The sequence below is a fragment of the Mytilus edulis genome, chromosome 3 (genome assembly GCF_963676685.1).
Source record: "Mytilus edulis chromosome 3, xbMytEdul2.2, whole genome shotgun sequence".
Classification (NCBI taxonomy): domain Eukaryota; kingdom Metazoa; phylum Mollusca; class Bivalvia; order Mytilida; family Mytilidae; genus Mytilus; species Mytilus edulis.
The window spans coordinates 554,277-575,062 of NC_092346.1; the positions used below are offsets into that span (position 1 = coordinate 554,277).

Sequence of the window (20,786 nt, forward strand, 5' to 3'; positions counted from 1 at the left end):
TATTTGTATTTCAGAACCTTTTATTTACTATAATCAACGGCTATCTCAAATATGTCTAAACAGTCAACTGGACTGCACAACTGACCAAAAATTTTAACCACATCTATAAGTTTGATTTTGCATTGTTTTCATGATTCATGATAACTGTGGTACAACTGTAGATGCAAATTACGTATGACTGATGATTTTACAAGTTGATTCCTTTGAAAGTGATTTGGATGGTACAATTGTAGACACTGATTTCTTTTTTAATAAGATGATTCCAATAGCCAAAAGAGTAGATAGTCCTATCACTGCTCCGATTATAATGTACGTGTCGTTGGAACCATCTGTAATACAATACAACATTGAGATAGCAATATCATTCATGATACACAAAATTTAAAGGAATTGAAAGCATTTTGAGCTATACTAGTCAACAAAAGAGACGATGCACGACTTTTGAATAAAATTTATCAAATAGTATTAAATATAAAACAAAAAGATATACACTATTTGAAAACGCCTTCATTTGCAATCTATGCATATATGATACTGAATATCAAAACCTGTTGGAAAGTAACTACATTCCGTGTAAACGATCATAGGGTGGAAATTATTTTTGCGGAAAGTTGGATAAAAAAACGACACACAAGTTTCTAAGACCTTAATGAATTTTCAAATTTGTTTAAAATATTGAAAATGCTAATCAAGTTATGTTCATGTTGTAACTAATGGGTTAAAATATCGTTTATTTAAATTTTTGGAAAAAAAAAGTGTTTTTTTTTTAAAATTTCGAAAAATGCAAAAAAAAAAAAAATTTTTTTCGTCGCAAATCAATGCTTTAGATATAAAAACAGCACACTGCAAATTTAGAACATTTCGGATTAGTTTTAAGATTGTTACTATTCCGTTTTACGAATTTCACTACTACTGTCTATGGTAAATCTATTGATAATTTATACATTTTAACGATTTCTTAGGGCCAAACTTTGCTTTATAAGTAAACGAAGAAACTGTATGATTTTTAAAAACGATTCGATGGCAAACATTGTCTTTACCTTTAAATGATAGGTTGGCATCATTATTTGGAACTTCTGCTTTTAAAATTGTCGTTTTATGTAAATTTTGTAAAACAAATTCAAATTTCATCAAATGACGTCATGAAAGCCAAAAGAAATTTTTTTAAACGGGTTAACATTTCCATAGTTATTAAGTATTACTACCTTCAATATTGGTCCTATAAACGGAAAACTTCATCTTTAATTTGGAGAAAAAGTCGTGTATCGTTTCTTTTGTTGACTTGTATATTACTAGTATATTCTAAAATATTTGACGTCATTAGAATCAATACATAATTAATACATTCACTGTTAATGAAAAACAATGACAAATTGTGTTTTTGCTAAGTTAGTTGCTTTGATTATTTTACGACGGTGCAATGTTGTTTTTTGTAAATACACTGGGTAAGGCAACAAATCGTGATAATATAGTTTCCTGATTATTTCTAAAACTTATTATATATTTCTGTTTAAATTAACTCGGTAACCTTTGATTTAACGCAAATATTAGTCTGTAAGATTAAAAAAAAACTATTTGCTTAAACATACTAAACATGAAAAACTCTCATTCATTCTTGCAAATTCCAATTATTTCTTAAGTGAAACATTTGTTCTCATAAAATATGTTCTCTGTGATCTGCATATGCAAAAAAATGTTCATGATTTTTGTATTTGCCAATGAAATATTTAACAATTTAAATACAATCCAATATCGTTTAGAACACATCATTTTTTAATAGAGTTAAATAACAATAATTGGAAAATAAAAGTACTTAAAATAAAATTTTATAAATAAAAGAATAAGACAATAACAATTAAAACCAAGGAGTAAACAAAGACTAACAAAACCAAAGGACATTCACATCAACAGTTATAAATAATAATTAAGAAACAATACGAACTCCACTAAAAACCGGGAGTGAAATCAGGTGCTCCGGAAGGGTAAGCATTTCCTGCACCGTATACGGCACCCGTCGTGTTATTTCTTTGTTCAGTTCGGTAATGATTAAAGGTTGTTATGACTGAGGAAGAATATCAGATATGATTTCTGACACACTTTTGTCATAATGGCCAATCAGCTCGTGATGGCGACCGTAAAACTTCTGGAGAAATGACCTTAATTTAAAACGTCAAATGAAGGTTTCTGACATTAAAGAATATCACAAACAAAATAAAATATAGTTATTCCTATCAAAGGACAAAATGTTTTCGCTAATTTTAAGAAATATTGGATCAATAAATTCTGCTGTTTTTTGTTGGTATTTTTAAGATCTTACGCATTTTTTCTGATATTTTCAAAATTTTACAAAAAACATTTAGAATGTCTAGCAATAACCTGTCCGATAAAGATAAAAGCTATGTTTTGACGTTTTTTTCATTTTTAGGTAAAATCAATGTAATGTCCCGTAGGTAAGTAGATTCTGAAACGACGAATTACCTGGGAAATAGAATTTCAACAAAATTGTTATATCACAAATAAACTTACCATTTTGATTTATTCTTTGCTTGTCCGTTAACACTGTCAAATAAAGCATATCTATTTTAAAGATAATTAACATAATATTTTACTTAACGTCAGCTCCTATCACTTAAGTACTGCAACCGAGAACTGTTTTTTAAAAAATGTTTGTTTTTCGAACAAGTTTGATCAGGAGTCGAAAATGTTATAACAAATTCTGTTAAATTAGGTCCACAGAATGTAATTTGTAGGAACATTTAAGATTTGAGAATAAGCGAAAATATAAACGCGATTAAAATCATCTGTCCTACAAGTGGCTAGCTCGTACGGCTGTTTGACTTTTAAAGGTAAAAGGAGTAGGTCCGGTAAGGGCCGATTCTGGCCCCAAATTTCAGTTTCATCTAACGAGATATTTAGGACTCTTTTTAAACACTTAAGTGTCTATTTCAATTGATTCGGTTGGTTTATATAAAAGATTTTAACTGATTCAGTCATTAAAAACGCTCCGATTGAACCTGAAATATGAAAAATCTAACAAATATGCCAAAATATGTCACTTTTCAGATGGTTTTCGTCAAAAATGAAAGTGGCCGCAGCCGTGTTCATCCTCAACCTTTATATATGTTATGTATTATCATCAAATACAACTTGCATTTCAATTTTATGAATGAACACGAATGCGGCCACTTTCATTTAAGACGGAAACCGTCTAAAATTTAACTAAAATGCTATAATTGTGAAGATTTCATTAATTTAGCATGACTTTATGATGCTAGTACACGATATATGTATATTGTTTTGTCAAAAACAGCACATATTTATGTAGCAGAAGCATTCTACTTTTCAAAAAATAGCTAAAAGATTACATTTTCACAATTTTGCAAAACTGCTTAATTTTGGGGCCAAAAAGGGGTCTTACTGAACCTACTCCTTTCCTTTTTTTAGTATTGTTATTTGAAAGGTATGAACAATTTACCCCATTTGTTTTTTTTTTTTTTTTTTTACGTTATCATACATTACCCCAATTTTGGGTGGGGTTCGTGTTGCTTAGTCTTTAGTTTTCAATGTTGTGTAAGGTGTACTATTATTTGTCTGTTTGTCTTTTTCTTTTCTAGCCATGGCGTTGTCAGTTTATTTTCGATCAATGAGTTTGACTGTCCCTCTGGTATCTTTCGCCCCTCTTTTAGGTATAAAATACACATATAACATCAAATTCAAAAAGTTGTCAAAACCTGTAATGCTTATTACAAACTTATTTGTTACACCAGACAAATGCAACTCACATTAAAACTGTACTTACATTGATTGTCACCAAGATATGGATCTGTCTCAGTACCATACAACGTAATACTCCATTCTTTCACAATAACTGTACGTACACAATAAAGAATTACATTGTATAACGTAATGTGTAATAATGCACCATGTTAAACTTCCTTTTTTTGTTTTCATTTACACTTAATTAAAGTTTTACTTATAAGTAACTAAGAAATTATCAAAACGTAGCTAATTCGGTAAATGTAAAATTTCCTTTTTTTAGTATTGTTATTTGAAAGGTATGGTCAATTTACCCCATTTGTTTGGGGTTTTTTTGTTTTTATGTTATCATACATTACCCCAATTTTACATCTACCGAATTAATCTATTTACCGTTTGCTGCTCACAAGGAAGCTATTAAACCAAGAGTTCCAAATGGTGAAGTTGAAATCATCCCTTCGTAAATTTTACGGACGCCATCACGAGTTGGTTGACCGTTATGGAATAACCGTTTCACAAATGATATCGGATATGTTCCTTACGTCGTAACTACAATTCCCTTCCCTTTCATGAATATGACCTACCGAATAAGACTATTTACCGGATTTGTAATCACTTAAGCAACACGACGGGTGCCACATGTGGAGCAGGATCTGCTTACCCTTCCGGAGCACCTGAGATCACCCCTAGTTTTTGGTGGGGTTCGTGTTGTTTATTCTTTAGTTTTCTATGTTGTGTCGTGTGTACTATTGTTTTTCTGTTTGTCTTTTTTATTTTTAGCCATGGCGTTGTCAGTTTGTTTTAGATTTATGAGTTTGACTGTCCCTTTGGTATCTTTCGTCCCTCTTTTAAAGACGTTATAATTCAAAAATATCAGTAGTCAATATTTTGTTATGTTCTTAATCACAAAAACAATTAAATATGTCAAAAAAGAAAGACTAAATGTCGAAAAAAAAGTAAAATCACAAAAATACTGAACTCCGAGGAAAATTCAAATTGAAAAGTCCCTTATCAACTGGCAAAATCAAACGCTCAAACACATCAAACGAATGGACAATAACTGTTATATTTCTGACTTGGTGAAGGCATTTTCTAAGTAAAAAATGGCGGATTAATTCTGGTTTTATAGCTAGCTAAACCTCTCAACTGTATGATAGTTGCAGTAAATTCTATTATATTGACAACGATGTGTGAAAAAGCAAACAGACACAATAGGTAAAAATGTCCACAAATATGAAAACAGGTGTCAACATTGCGTTATTATTTTAATCACTATAAAAATAAACAAATAGACACTATATAGACAATGCACATAAGCACATAGAAATAAAAGAAAATATACAATAGAAATGGCGGTATGTACGAATACCAAGCCACGATAAAAGGATATTACCCAAACTGGACTGAACAGTAAAGGTTTAAAATACACACAGGTTAAAGTTTTTTGTCAAGGTAGTTTTTGATGAAGTTGAAGTCCAATGAACTTTTATCCCAATTTCACGGTCCACTGAACAAAGAAAATGATAGCGCGAAGCTCATGTTAAAGTTTTGGTTAAAGTTTTTGGTCAAGGTAGATTTTGATGAAGTTGAAGTCCAATCAACTTGAAACTTAATACACATGATCCCTACTATATGATCTTTCTAATTTGAATGCCAAATTAAAGTATAGACCACAATTTTACGGTCCATTGAACATTTAAAATGATAGTGCGAGTGGGTCATCCGTGTACTATGGACACATTCTTGTTACTTATTGTTTCTGTTTGGGTTTTTTCACGAATCATTGTCAATATAATGGAATTTGATACGACTTTCATACAAGTTAGAGATTTAGCTTGCTATAAAACCAGGTTCAAGCAACCATTCCCCTCCATAAGAAAATGCCTGTAAAAAGTGCGGAATATGACAGATGTTATCCATTCGTTTGATGTATTTGAGCTTTTGATTTTGCCATTTGATTAGGAACTTTCCTTTTTGAACTTTCCTCGGAGTTCAGTATTTTGGGGATTTTACTTACTACTTTAACAATGCAGGATAACCATTCATGTTATGTGTTGCCGTACCCCAACGAGAGAAAAATTACAATTTGAAGTAGAACTGATTATCATTATGAATACTAGTAATTGTAAATACCTGCTGAAAAGCCATGATGGGACCGGAATAACAATTCCCACGTTCCATTTGGATCCTCTCCCCAATAATGAACGGACATATACGTCCATGACAGATCCCCTCTATCGTAATATACGAAGGAGTCGAAAGGCCTATACGTAAGTATGTGGCTTGTCGTTCCACTCGGTGATTTCAAATATATTTCAGTGTCACCACGGTATCTTGAGAACGAGAATTCTACATAGACTGTCACGTGTTCTAGAAAATTAATGTTACAGTCTTCATCATAATGAAACTCTAGTGAAACTGTCGAAAATGCTGATCCTTTTGTTCCTCTACAATTACAAATATATAACATTACCTGCTGTGCTATACTCAGGAATTTAGAAACACAAGTGTTATTACTTGCGTCAGTAAATAAAACATATTTTCAATTTCTTTTTAAGTCATACAGGATGTATAAATTAAAAGCCATTCACATGCAGGCCACTTCATTCGGTGATCTATGATTAGGTAGTGCCATGCTCTGTGTCCGTTAAGGATATTAATTCGTTGTCCTATGATTGGATATGTCATACTCTTTGTCTGTTAAGGAGCTCAATTATGTGTACTTTGATTGGGTAGTGTCATATTCTATGTTCGTTAAGGGTCTGAATTCTTTTTACTGAGGTTAGGTAGTATTATCCTCCGTGTACGTTAAGGAGGTGGATTCGATATATTTATATCGTGTAATGTCGTGCTTTTTGTCCGTTTAGGAAATACATTTGATGTTCTGCGATTGGGTAGTGTCATGATCTGTGTCCAGTATGACGCTTTTGAAAACTATGAACTTTGAAGGTAAAATATTTAATTCTTAGCCTTGAGCTCCCAACCTTCATCTGTTCGACAATTATTGCAGAATGCTTCTATATGTTGTATATATTCATTTGGTTCGTTCTGAATATGCATGACATTTTACAATTTCAATTAATATACAAAAACATGTTTTTGTTTAAAAAAAAACTTGTATGTTTTGGTCTAGAACTACAGAACGATTATGCAAACAACAGAAATGGACACAAGACAAAAACTGTCTCAGAATGTTAAAAAAAGTTTAATATGGATTTCAAATCGAAACGTTTTCGTCAGATACTAGTACATGAAGGCTGGACACTTCTAAAAAGATTTGTTTAAACATCAAGGTACTTTGTAAGCAAGTTATATAACTCGATATTCTTCAAAACATATAACGTTTACAATTATTTTTTTGTAATAGCTGAAAACCGCGAAAATTTAAATGGCAAAATTGTCTTTGAATGAAGCATTTTAAGTTTATATTGGGTTTCATCCAAAATAAGAAGTAGAGACAAAAGGACCAAAAAATGAAGTTACAGAAAAATTCAATAGTGCACATACTACTTGAAAATAAATAAAATAGTTATCAAAGGTACCAGGGTTATAATTTAGTACGCCAGGTGCGCGTTTCGTCTACATAAGACTCATCAATGACGCTCATATCAAACTATTTATAAAGCCAAACAAGTCCAAAGTTGAAGAGCATTGAGGATCCAAAATTCCAAAAAGTTGTGCCAAATACGGCTAAGGTAATCTATGCCTGGGATAAGAAAAAGTGTTTGTATTAAACCGTAGTGGCAGTTGAGTATTTGTAAGTATAAAGACATATACCTACTTCGTATTAAACTGTTCAGGCAGTTTGCAAGTTTCTTGAGCAGGAACCTGAGTCCAGTTAGTTGACAACGTTACCATTTTGTCTGCATCCAAAATTCCGAATGATAGAACCTGGCTCACTATAATATCAAAGTCGAAAATTGGAGATACTTATTAAAAGCACAGAAAGATAAATCAAGGGTACAAGAAATCTCTACAATTAAGATTCAACGCCACATGCCTTACAAAAACAAGACTTAACTCGGTTGTAATAATATTGTATTAGTTGGTCCTATTACATCAATAACACCAATCTAATCTCTCGTACTAAAATTCGGGAAATGGAAGGCCGTATCCGGTATCGTACCACAGACGATTTGTAGACGCCATGGACATTACAAATATCATTAACATTTTACATGTACAATTCGGCATATGTTACTAAATGCTATTTAACGTACTATTTACAATTGAAATTGTTTGAAACATTATACTTTTGATTCTTTGATTTGCCTGGGTATGCAGGGGTTTTTTTAAAGTTTTTTATAAAGATTCTCCATTTTCTGCATTCAAGACAATAGGAAATTTGTACTTCGTTGCATGCTTTATCTTTGGGTGTCACGTTCGCACACGAAATCCAAGAAATAACAATGAATTTACAGTAAGTGAATATATTGTTAATGCTTAAAATTGCATGTCCGTTTTCGTTGAGTTCCATCTTACTTTGGTACAATTTCTTAGTGATTACGAACGTAAACATGAAATCCAGTTTATCGAGTTCACAAAATTAAGAGATTAGCGATATATCAATGAACACGCTATTCGAAATTATAGGGAACAAACAATAATAGACGTATAGTTGACCTATAGTAGTTGATTTCTGTATGATTTGGTCTCTTGTGGAGAATTGTTTCATTGGCAAGCATACCACATTTTCTTTTTTATATATAGTATAAGTTATTGTACGGTACTAGTATACATATTTGTTACCGAGCAAACTGGAGACCGCCCCCGGATGTGAAATTGTCTCGCTGTATTGAAAACCTAGGTGGACTTGTGATTTGGTCAGCTCTATGGTTTGGGTGTTGCCTCTTTGGCATATTCCTTGTTACCATTCTCTATTCCATAGTTATTTTCTCTTCTTCTTTTTAAATTTGAGTTGATATTTGGAACTGATAGCTTTTATTTTCATTTTTAGTCCTATAATACACTATTGATTTGAAAGATCATGTGCTAGATGTACTTTTCAAATACCAAAAATGTGTTTGAAAAATTATGATACTGATGATAACTATGTCGATAATTTAACAGAACAAGAATAGACAATAAAGGTTTTTTATCATTGTTGAGGGCTTCAAGGTTGATATAAGACATAAGAATTCAAGAAAAGAAATAAGGGCATTTTGTAATGTCGACTGAACCAATGCATCAATAGTTATCTTTAAAATTCTTTGTTATTCGTTTTTCTTCTGCAACTGTCTTATATATCATTAAACATGCCTTCTTTTCCAGCACCATTTGTCTGCCAACGATCATAAGTGTCCGTTAAATTGGTTCGTGAAGACGAATACACAATTAAATGCTGTACATCTCTCCAGGTCAAATCTGGACTACAAAAGACACATCTATCATAGCATGTTATCACCTGTTAATACACAATTAAATGTTGTACATCTATCCAGGTCAAATCTGGACAACAAAAGACAGATCAATTACATCATGGTATCACCTTAACTTGTTAATTTTAAGGTTTTTTGTTTGTTTAGGGATACAAGTTGTACTTCCTATAATTGTTCCTATTGGTTCAAGCGTCCTTTGAAGACGGAAGGTGCGTTTTGCGTACAAAATTGTAATCCGGGTTTATTTGATGAGTTTATCCTTTAGCAAAAATAAAAAGCGACAAAGTCGGTAATTTGATAAACAAAAATGTTCAATTGTAAAAGTTTACTTTCATACTTGGCCTGCAGAGCTAAAGCTATGATTCCAGCAACTATTGGCGCGGAATATGAAGTCCCTTCGATACCATCATCTGTACATCTACTTAATGTTGAAGTTGTCATCTAAAAAATAAGGTAGAGTTATATTTAGGAGAGTATTTACAGACTACTGTAGTGTAGCAAAAATTCATGGTTAATCATACCTTTTATTTCTGCATTTATATACAACAGGAAAAAATTGCTTAACCGCTGACACTCTTGATTGATAAGGTTGAATGTCGCTTCTATTTTGTTGTCATTTCGATGTTGTTGTTTTTTTACTTCACGGCATTAATGCTGTCTTTATATCTTCATTTCGATAGTCCTTGGCACCTTAGACGAGTGTTTTTATTTTTTGTACCGGAAATAATAAAATCGATGACATACATTTCAAGGATAAGCATTACTAAAGCATATTATTTCAATTGTTATTTTCTACACTTGATGCATTTTTTAATATTTAGCATTCAATCACGAACTTTAGATTTTAATGTGTTCTGGACACATGTTTCATTGCCTTAATATATTGTATATCTGCATTTATTCATGTTTAAAGAAAAACTATTGAAATTGAGAGAAGTAAGTATAATAATCAAGGTATTGATTTGTTTCACACATTTTATATTAAAGAAGTGTACTCTATATCTTAAATACTTAACTGGATTTTTTTAATCTTTTAACTTTAATGTTATTCGAAAAATGACTACTTCTGCGATCATTATTGTTAATGATAATTATTCTAATTACCAAGTAAGAATCGGCGATACCACCATATACTGTCGCAAGTGAAGCAGCACACACTTCTGCGTAGTCGGCCTCTTTTCCAATTCCAAGGGCAGTAACTCCTATTGTGTATATACTGTTAGTGAACCCGTCAGCATTGCAATTATCATTCGGTCCCCCATTTCCTGCAGACCAGGTGTAGATAATGCCTTTTCCAGATCTCCCCTGAATATATTGGTTAATATTTTGTTATGAAATATGATAAAAAATATATTTTACTTCCACATGTATCTTAAAAGAGGGGCTAAACGGTTAAGCAATCGTTCGATCAATCTCAGATTGATTTTGTAAATGGGATTGGCACGTGTTGACCTTTTTGATCTGTGACTTGTTATGTATTCTAATTTCATACCTCATGTACATTGTATACTATAATTATTATCACTGTATAGTTAAGTTTATATATGAATTTGCTAATTTTTTTAACCTTATTGAATATGTTTTTTCGTGATTTCCACAAATTATACTTTATCACCAAATACATACTTAAATGAATAGCACGACATATGACTCATATAAATTACTTGGTGTGTTTCATGTAGCTTGGTTCTATCCGCTGAGTTATCTTTGTTGTGTTTTCACTACATAAGAAAATGCACGTACCAAGTCAAAAATGTAACATTTGTTATCCATTCGTTTGAGGTGTTTGATGTGTTTGACCTTTTTATTTTGCCATTTGCTTATGGACTGTCCTATTCGAATTTTCATCGGAGCTTGGTTTTTTTTTTGTTATTTAACTTTTTATACAGTCATTTCACAATGTATCAAATAAAAATAAGTTCAATAATTTTTAACCTTTTTTGCATTATGTGCTATGATTAAAGATGTTAGAAAATCCATACTGCCAAAGTCAATTAATTCCTCTGGTCCCCAACTACAGGTATAAATGTCGACGTCACTATTATAATGTGAGAGTGCCTTTGCCTGCTCGAAATCTGTGACAGCAATATCTCCGATCAGCCGGATACCTGACAGTGTATGCAGATAAAAGGTAAAGATAAACATACGTATGTTGTCTGTTAAAGAGTTTTATTGATATCTTATACACACGCTACGTTTCTTTTAAAATATCCATTTTCGAAGGATTTGATTACATACACGTCATTTGATGCGTTGTTTTATTTTAATATCGTATTTACAATAGTTATGTAATGTACTAACAGAATGAAAATTATTGTCACATACTGAACAATACACCTTTGTCGTTCCACTAACTTTCTGAAAGCAGGCATCATATTGTTTGTCCTACCTATTCATAATGTACACATAAACTTTTTCTCTATTGTTGAAGACCGTATATTTGCCTGTAAGTGTATGTTGTTCAAAAGTGTGCATGGTTTGTTGTCTTAAATCAGTATTTACAATTAGTAAATAATTGTATTGTATTTTGAGCTCCGACAACATCAATTAGCGATTTGATGATAGCAAATTAAGTTTACTGCCTCGCTCAAATTATACATTTAAAATTTGTCAAACGCCGTCTCCACTTGCGCGTATATTTTCATAACATCAATTGTGAATTGATGCCCTGAAAATTGGTGTCGTTATCAAATCAAAATGAACGTTACAAACGAAGTTGCATAAGAATTATTGATTTATGTAGGCATGGTATATTTTGCAATATTAAATGTTGATTCGCTAATCGTAAGTTTTGATGTTTATATGCTTCTGACATATTGCAACATATGTTATTATAAATGTCCTTAGGTGTGGCATATTTTGCACCTTTGAATCCTGGTACCTTTGAAAACTATTTTCACCACTGGGTCGATGCCACTGCTGGTGAACGTTTCGTCACCGAGGGTATCACCAGCCCAGTAGTCAACACTTCGGTGTTGACATGAATATCAATGTAGTGTTGTGTCGTTGTTCTCCTCTTATATTTAATGCGTTTCCCTCAGTTTTAGTTTGTTGCCCCGATTTTGTTTTTTTTTGTCCATGGATTTATGAGTTTGAACATCGGTATACTACTGTTGCCTTTATTTATATGGTCATTTTATAAATTTCCTGTTTACAAAACTTTGATTTTTTTCGAAAAACTAAGGATTTTATTATCCCAGGCATATACTACCTTAGCCGTATTTGGCACAACTTTTTCGGATCCTCAATACTGATGAGTCTTATGTAGACGAAACGCGCGTCTGGCGTACTAAATTATAATCCTGGTACCTTTGATAACTAATTGCAATATTGATGTATGAATTAACAAAAGAAAGTGCTGTATACGCCATACCATCACCTATCAAGGATGCATTATATGTCACAATTGCATACATACAAACTTATCAACCAATGATGCATTATACACCACGCCTTCATTCACCAAACATTACCAATCAATGATTTTATAACTATAGAATAAATGACAACCAATGATTCATTAAATGCCACGCCTACATACATGAATACGTACCAACTAATGATGCGTTATATGCCACGCCTACAACACATTCTCCATTGTCTCTCTCAGCAGCGATTAAACCTGCAATGTGTGTACCATGGCTAAAAAAGCAACACATGTTTTAGAATACAGGGTTTTATCTTTTAATTATCATTTGACGTAACACGTGTAAGGTTATTATGTCAAATCTTCTTCATTTTTACTTTTTGTTTAGACCCTAATACAAACATTATTTGTAACTGATGACATGGTTGTATCGAGAATATCTTACCCTAACAGAGCACCTGCGGTTATTCCCGGTCTTGATGGGGTTAATTTATGACTTTTTCAACGTTTGCCTCGTTGTAATCTTGTTTAGACTTCTGTCTATGTTTTCGTAGTTTATTGTTGCTTTTGTAATGGTGTGAACTTTTCGTCGACCTATGTTTTCGGATTACCCCTTGGTATTTTTCGTTAACCTTCTATGTGATTTCAATAAATAACTTGTTTTGTCAAATATACACCATAATACAACAAAGCACATGATTTTGATTCCAGATTCCAAAATATAAGTAGCCTTTCAGCTGACTGCTATAGTTAAGGATCTCAAGTAGTTACCTGTCGGAGGAGAATGTAGGAAAAGGATTTGAATCAGAGGAAATGTAGTCATAATCATTAACTGTATCCTACAAGAAATGAAGTATTTTGATTATTTTTGCTGTGTTAAGTGTAAAACGTTCCAATAAAAACTGCAACTCAAGCCTAATAATAATTGAGATATGAAAAATATATCTATGAATTGAGTGGTCTGTTAATACTCAGTTATTTCTATATAATGTAAAATTAAAACTGTAGCAAAAAAGATCTGAAAGTCTAAATTGAAAACACCGGTCAAACCTATGATTGCGTTGGATAAGAACAGCAATTTTTATTCATTTGCATGTAACAAATTTCTTGGCAGAGGGTCTAAATACATCACAAACAACATTTTCAAAAAGATAAAAAAAAAAGTGAAGAGTATAATTATTTTAACAAAACGCATTTCACTAACAGGTAAAACAATTGATGTTCTTAAACACTGCTGACTGCCATTGACGATTGTCAAATAAATTGATCACGATATGTAATATTGATCTTAATCAAATATATATATATACATAAAGCTTCAAGTTGTATGATAAGATTGAGCTATGTTCCCTTCACAAGAAATTCATCTAACCTCGGGCTGATAAAAATAACGTAAGTACAGACGTATTAAATTCGTCCGCTGATCAAAATTTGTCAACAAACCATCGACATTCCATGGTAACCAACTGTGCTCCTCATCTTATCGACTTGTTGCTTTATTCTTATTCATATAATGTTGCTATGCCTCCTAATCAATATGTACATAGTAATTTCTTTCCAGTAAGGTACTTCAGTAAATAAGTTAATAAATACCACGTTATTTCTTAAATCTGGGTGATTTGTTTGTATGCCATCGTCAACTATTGCTATTACTACGTCACTTCCGGTATAACCTGCTTCCCATGCCTTGTGAACATTCATTGATGGATAGATTTCTCCATTCTACAACAATCAAATATTCCTTTATATTAATCTCAGACATATTAAAAAAATTTATTCTTTACTTTGAAATGAAGAACAGGAAAAAACTTTGTTGATTTTCATAAAATTTCTTTCGTTTGTTGGTATTTACATTATATATGCCGTCGCAAAATTGTTTTGCAATTTTAAGTAACGACATTAATAACATTAACGGTACCAATTTTTCTGCACCAGATGCGCATTTCGACAATACATGTCTCTTCAGTGATACTCGTGGCCAAAATATGTAAAATCCAAAGCTTATATAAAAGATGAAGAAAATGACTTGTGGTCCTCAAAAATAAAAAGTTAAAGCTAAATTGATTATTTCTTTGTCTTAAACTTCTAAAAACAATAAGCAGTTAATTTTAATTTGAATTTAACATCAGAATTGTATAGCATGAAAATATTTATTAAAACTTAGTAATATATTACCAAGTGCCACTGCTTCTCCCATCCCTCGTCGAAAGTCTTCTTGTAGAAATGACGTCTGATTTGAGGACCGACATATCCAATCTACAAAATAATATGTAGAGTATTACTGAATATATGTCCTTTATATCAGGAAATTTATTCGTTATTAGTTTTGTGTTATTCTTCACCTTTTTATTTTGTCTCGAAAAGTTAATCAATGTAAACAACATTTACAGGTGTGAAACAATTCCTTTTTCTTATTGTGTAGTACGTGTGCTTAGATCATTTGAGAGAGAAAAAATGTTTTCTGAAATAATACATTTATAGTTACAGCTTATGTCTGAAAGAGTGGATGTAAACTGAAGTTAAATGTCATAACCGCCCTCAAACTTTATGATATTATAATCGGACTGAAACTGGAGTAAAAGGTCTTGGACTTACGTAATAACTGCCCTTAAAGAAACTTTATGATATTACAACCAATCAAATTAGAACAGTTACTCTGTAAAATGATCGTCAAATTGAGGATTCCACTAGCCTTTAAGTACGATATATACTAACGGTTGAATCTGTTTGAAGAGCTCTGATAGTAGTATCCTTTGTGCGATATATACTTACGGTTGAATCTGTTTGAAGAGCCCTGATAGTAGTATCCTTTGTGCGATATATACTTTCGGTTGAATCTGTTTGAAGAGCTCTGATAGTAGTATCCTTTTCATCAGATCTAGACGTGCTTGGTAAGTGTCCACCATCACTGTCTCTAAGTTTAAACTTATAGAATTTTCGTTCTCCTATTGTTAGCTACAAAATATCGATGGGTGTTAAAGAAATTGTGGTTGTCTTTCCTTTTACAGTATAACAGTCAAGACTGGAGGTTTATTTCTTTCCGATTTATAAGATTAAAATTCTCGGCATGTTTTTTTTTTCTTCAAATTTATACAATAATTTAAAGTAAAGAAAAAATAATTTATTTTTGTTCTATTTTAATGCCGATCGATCGCAAAACTGGGATTGTTTGCAGTGATCTGAATAACATTGCGCTCTAATCAAACTTAATGTCTAGAACTGAAAAATACTTTGGATTTTATTCAAATAATCCGGCAATTCTTAACATTCTAACACCACTTGCTACCTGCGTGTAAAAAGATAATGAATTTAAGAGATACTGAATATTCTTATGTTTTCCTTTTTACTAAACAAAAATCTGGAGTAAAGAAAAGATCTTTCTTTTTTGTTCTATTTATATGCCAACACTATCGCAAAACTGTGATTGTTTGCTGTGTGCTGAACTAATCGATGAATAACATTGCGCCCTAATCAAACTTAATATCTAGAACTAAATATATATTTTTGAACTTTATTCAATTCTTAATTCAAAAAAACAAAAAAACATTCAACACCAATTGCATCTTGCGTGTAAAAAGATAATGAATAAAGTATATTGAATATGAATTCATTTTTTTTGTCCTTTTTACAAAACAACTTAAAGGAGAATTGGAATACACCAAAAAGAGGAATATTTGTTAATAAATAGGAACACCAAAAAAACGATGTTGGTGAAAAGGAACTCGTATTACTGAACTTTGGCAGATGGTATAACCATGACATGACAAAATAGGAAACTAGTCAATATTTATCTTTATATGTACATCTTTTCATTCAATAGGATAAAAGCTTACTTTATCTACGAATCCTAAATTAGGAAACCTTTCCGAAACTGCACCAGTATTATCTCCGTCAGACAACTCTATCACTATTTCATCAATCGTTTTTGTCGATTCTAATGTGTTAAATGAATTAAAATGTAGAAATAATATCAAAACACTATTTATTATCCAGCTGCACATATTTGGAACCGTCTCGTTTTCGTGTTTGTAAAAACTTTGTTAAATAGTTTGCATATATATTAACTTTATAAATATTATTATCATGAATAAATTAGCACCAACTATTCAGTGCGGGGTCGTCAACAGTTCAATGCGAATAATTAAGAGCGAGTAAAATTTAAAAATGAATCAAAATATCGGGACCTAAGTGCTTTTATTACATTGTTGTTGTTTTTTTAGATATAAACAGAATGAGAATGAGTCTCTAGAATTCTGGAAAGTTTTAACGGTCAGGTATAAACTGGCCTATTCTGATAATATTTTTCTTCGTTTACTGTTTTGTCATATTGTGATATGTTGTTTAGCATTTTGTCGTGTTGCCTTTTGATTGTAGCTGACTATACTGTATGGGTTTTGCTTATTGATGAAGCTTAGCTAAGGCTGATAACGATTTGAACTATATGATCAAATGCGATTAAAATAAATTTCATTATTTTATATTTTAGAGCAAAAGAACGCAGACATAGCAATAACAAGAACTATCTTTAAAAAAGATATCCGACGTAATTAAATTTGAGTATATGTTTAAAACTATCATTTCGATAATCTTCATAAGCACAAAGATACCATTTAAATAACGTTTTCTCTGTTTGTGTTCAGTATTCTCGGTTCTCGTATCTTTCTGTTTACATTCACCAAAACCCCGCGGAAATCTCACATACGTAGGTGCGTTCTAAAAGTCATGTACGTTCGTACAACAAAGTTTACATTAAAAATTATATAATTGTCCCGAATAAACAGCTGTCACGGATGCACAGAGTTATTGGAGAAACAATTATTTTAATAAAAATATAAATCTTTGTAAGATCTAGTTCAAATATTTAAAGTTTTTCACTTGCTTTCCATCACGATATAATTAACGAGACGTTTTTTTCAAACACAACCAAATCACCCACCATGACAGCATTTTGTCCAATCACAATTAGGATTTTCGAGAATGCGTATTCTGTTGCCATATTTAAGCGTCCTTAAGTTCAAAGGGCACAAATCGAAACTATACCTAAAATATATAAAAATAACCTATACGATATCATTGACTATCCTTCTCGGTTTTGTCCGTGACACACTATAGAAGAGGGGCGAAAGATACCAGAGAACATTCTAACTCATAGATATAAAATAAACTGACAACGTCATGGCCTAAATAGAAATAGACAAACCGACGAACATTAGAACACAACACAGAAAACTGAACACTAAGCAACACGAACCCTACCAAAATCTGGGGGTGATTATAATAATTTACAAAAATAGTGTAAGTCTGAAAAATAACCATGATGTTCTTATCTGTATCATTTTGCTATAATTCATAAATTTATACGCATGTTACTGTGAACACATAGAATGAAAAACAAATGAATAAATTAGCACCAACAAACACTTGGCTTGTTAGTAGACATTCCTGTGTGAATATTTAAACAATAAAGCGTGGCGTTTTAAAATATACCTTTTGAATTAATCGAAATATTAGTGACGTGAAGTCGTCATTGTATGCAAATGTACATTTAACATTATAGAATTACTGTGTGACCTTGCCAAGTTCAGAAAAATCGAGAAATAACTGACCGAGAAAAAATAATCTAACAAATTAATAAGTTAAACATAAAATTAGTATATATCTCTTACGAATTGGGTACAACTATTTCATAACTCCAGCAGTCCCTAAAAACAAGAAGTTTCAGCAAAATTTAAGATCAAAAGGAATTTAGAAATTATCAATCAAATGTTGTCAAAATTTGACTAAACAATAACATCAAGTTGGGTGCGTATCATGATGCGATAAAGCTTAAAGTTCCAATCATTTAAAGGTGCCAAATTTATTTCTATTAAATAGTTTCGCATTAGGGAGCTATTATAGAAGATACCGATACTTTCAACTTTTCAAGCAACTTTTTACTAGACGGTTTCTCTTGTTTAATTATTTAATTTCTAATTTTTTTTAATTTTCCATAAAATATCGTAATATTAACATTGGTTTCATATTTAATTGTTTTTGTCGAGACATACACAACGAAACTCTTCTGTAACCTATGGAAACTTATTAAAACGTTTTTAATTTTCTTTGTGAGCTCTTCATTAGGGCACTCTTATTGCAAACTGACCCACAAGGAAAAGATTTGTCAATTTGTCTTCTAGAAAGTGAATTAACGTCGTTGGGGTTTGAAGCGTCTTTAGAAACGTAAAAACTAGTGGAAACAAATAAGGTGTAAAATCTTAAGTTTAATCTCGTTTGGAGATGAACTGTTACCTATCTGATATGAGCAGTGGATATTACATCTTGACTAGGTCGAACTATGCCCATATTTCTCATTCCGGTGTCTTATGGAAAGAGGCCATGTGAGGTTGGATGCGCTTATTATTTCAATTATCCATGTCAGTTATAAACAATTTCATTACATCATTATGTCTAACCTTAAGTCGCGTTATGAAAATGGATAATATAGAAATACTGTAATTATATTTTGTATCATCGGACAAGTTCATTTTCTTTTCGCTCGGTTTGTTCGGATGGCGTTCTTTTGATTGGATTTGGATATTGAATATTTTACGATGGTTTATTTATTAGTATTTTACGGTATCAACTAAACATTTGATGAATAAATGTGTGATTAGAAGTGTTAGATAAATGGATCCATCGTGTAATTATCCTGACACAAAGGATATTTTAATAAGACTATTAAGTAATGACCATATTAGCTATAAAATATAACTAACTAATTATACTAATGTGTATTTTATGTTTCTAATAAATCCAGAGAAGTAACGAAGGTATCTTATTGGATAATATGTGTGTGATAGTAGTAAAAAAAATAGCACCACTCGTTTAAAAAAAAATAATAAGTTGAATATCATGTCCATAAGATTTTATTTAATGTGATGATGAGTTTTCAGGGGGAAAATCCTTATGCGGCACTAAGGTGTCAATCAGCTTTTCGCTAATGTTGCTAAATTAACAAATCAATTCGGGTATCTTTTAAATTTCTTTTGAAACGTTTTATTATTGGGTATAAGTGCCTGCTCGTGCCGTCGACTTATCTCGGCACATTTAAATAGAGTAAAAATAAGTATTACATGTAGCAGTTATCATGTTAGATATTCCACTGTTCCTAATCTAAGATTTTGAATTTAGATACCAATGGTTAGTTTAAACATATTTATTTATAGTGGATTGCATTGGAAAACATGTTTTGCAACTTATATTAACCCATTTCCACTTTGCGGGTGCCAGTGCTGCCTTGTAGCGGCATTCGCCTACTCTTTTTCGAAATCTACAACGGTGTCTTTTACGTGCAAGAGATAAGGCTCTCTCTTAAAACGGATTAGCCATTTATCGTCCCCTTCCGACGGACTATCATCATTTCCTCAAGACCATACTCGCAAAGGGTGTCACGGGAGAGCCGAAGATTCAGTCCCTGAAATTTTCATCCCGGACCGGGAATCTAACCAGGAACATTTGTGTTAGTAGTCCGATGCACTAACCACTACACCACGGCTCTCAATGGTTGACGAGACTATTAAAATATAGTAACCTAAGAAATTAAATATTCAACCAGAACACCAGTAGGTGACTTGTTGCAAGACAGATTATGTATTGCTTTTAAGTATGCACCTAAACCATCATAGCCTGGTTTTGCAGTACCGGTAGCCTTACATTCCCCTTTAGTTACGGAGATATGTTTTCAACAGGCGGATTACTGAGGATTTTTTGCAGTAGTGTGCGAAATATGGGTTCGTCTAGTGTATTATAGTCAGTATAGTCGTAAAATTTTATTTATTTTTAAACATATATATATTTTAATGAAATCGATTTAACATGCTTTAGATATACAGACAAACTGAGTACAATCCGACATCCTAGATAAGACTGTAATGTACAATTATAAATAAAACTTAAAGCGGGTCGAAAGATATCAAAGGGGCAGTCAAACTCATAAATCGAAAATAAATTGACAACGCCTGGCTAAAAATGAAAAAGACAAACAGACAAACAATAGAACACATGACACAACAAAGAGAACTAATGAATAAGCAACACAAATCCCACAAAACAAGGGTTGATCTCAGATGCTCCGGAAGGGTAAGCAGATCCTGCTCTACATGTGGCTACCGTCGTGTTCCTTATGTTATAACAAAACCGGTAAATAGTCTAAACGGTAGGTCAAATTCATGAAAGGGAAGGGGATTGGAGCTACGACTGAAGGAACATATCCAATAGCATTTGTGAAACGGTTATTTCGTAACAGT

At 32.0% G+C, this 20,786-nt stretch overlaps 2 protein-coding genes across 2 annotated transcripts; both read right to left on the bottom strand.

Moving 5' to 3' along the window:
• Positions 1–7,651, bottom strand: LOC139515580 (neuroendocrine convertase 2-like). Its single transcript, XM_071305158.1, has 5 exons — positions 7,538–7,651; positions 5,890–6,203; positions 3,800–3,868; positions 2,527–2,559; positions 1–329 (listed from the first exon to the last, which is right to left on the bottom strand). Exons 1-5 carry the CDS (start codon positions 7,612–7,614, stop codon positions 169–171), a joined length of 654 nt encoding a protein of 217 aa, XP_071161259.1. The 5' UTR covers positions 7,615–7,651; the 3' UTR covers positions 1–168.
• A 1,344-nt stretch (positions 7,652–8,995) lies between these two features.
• Positions 8,996–16,502, bottom strand: LOC139518193 (proprotein convertase subtilisin/kexin type 4-like). Its single transcript, XM_071309878.1, has 10 exons — positions 16,335–16,502; positions 15,217–15,456; positions 14,677–14,757; positions 14,095–14,223; positions 13,273–13,340; positions 12,688–12,776; positions 11,070–11,242; positions 10,239–10,439; positions 9,472–9,575; positions 8,996–9,125 (listed from the first exon to the last, which is right to left on the bottom strand). The coding sequence occupies exons 1-10, from the start codon at positions 16,500–16,502 to the stop codon at positions 8,996–8,998; spliced, it is 1,383 nt and encodes a 460-aa protein (XP_071165979.1).
• Positions 16,503–20,786: the final 4,284 nt, after the last annotated feature.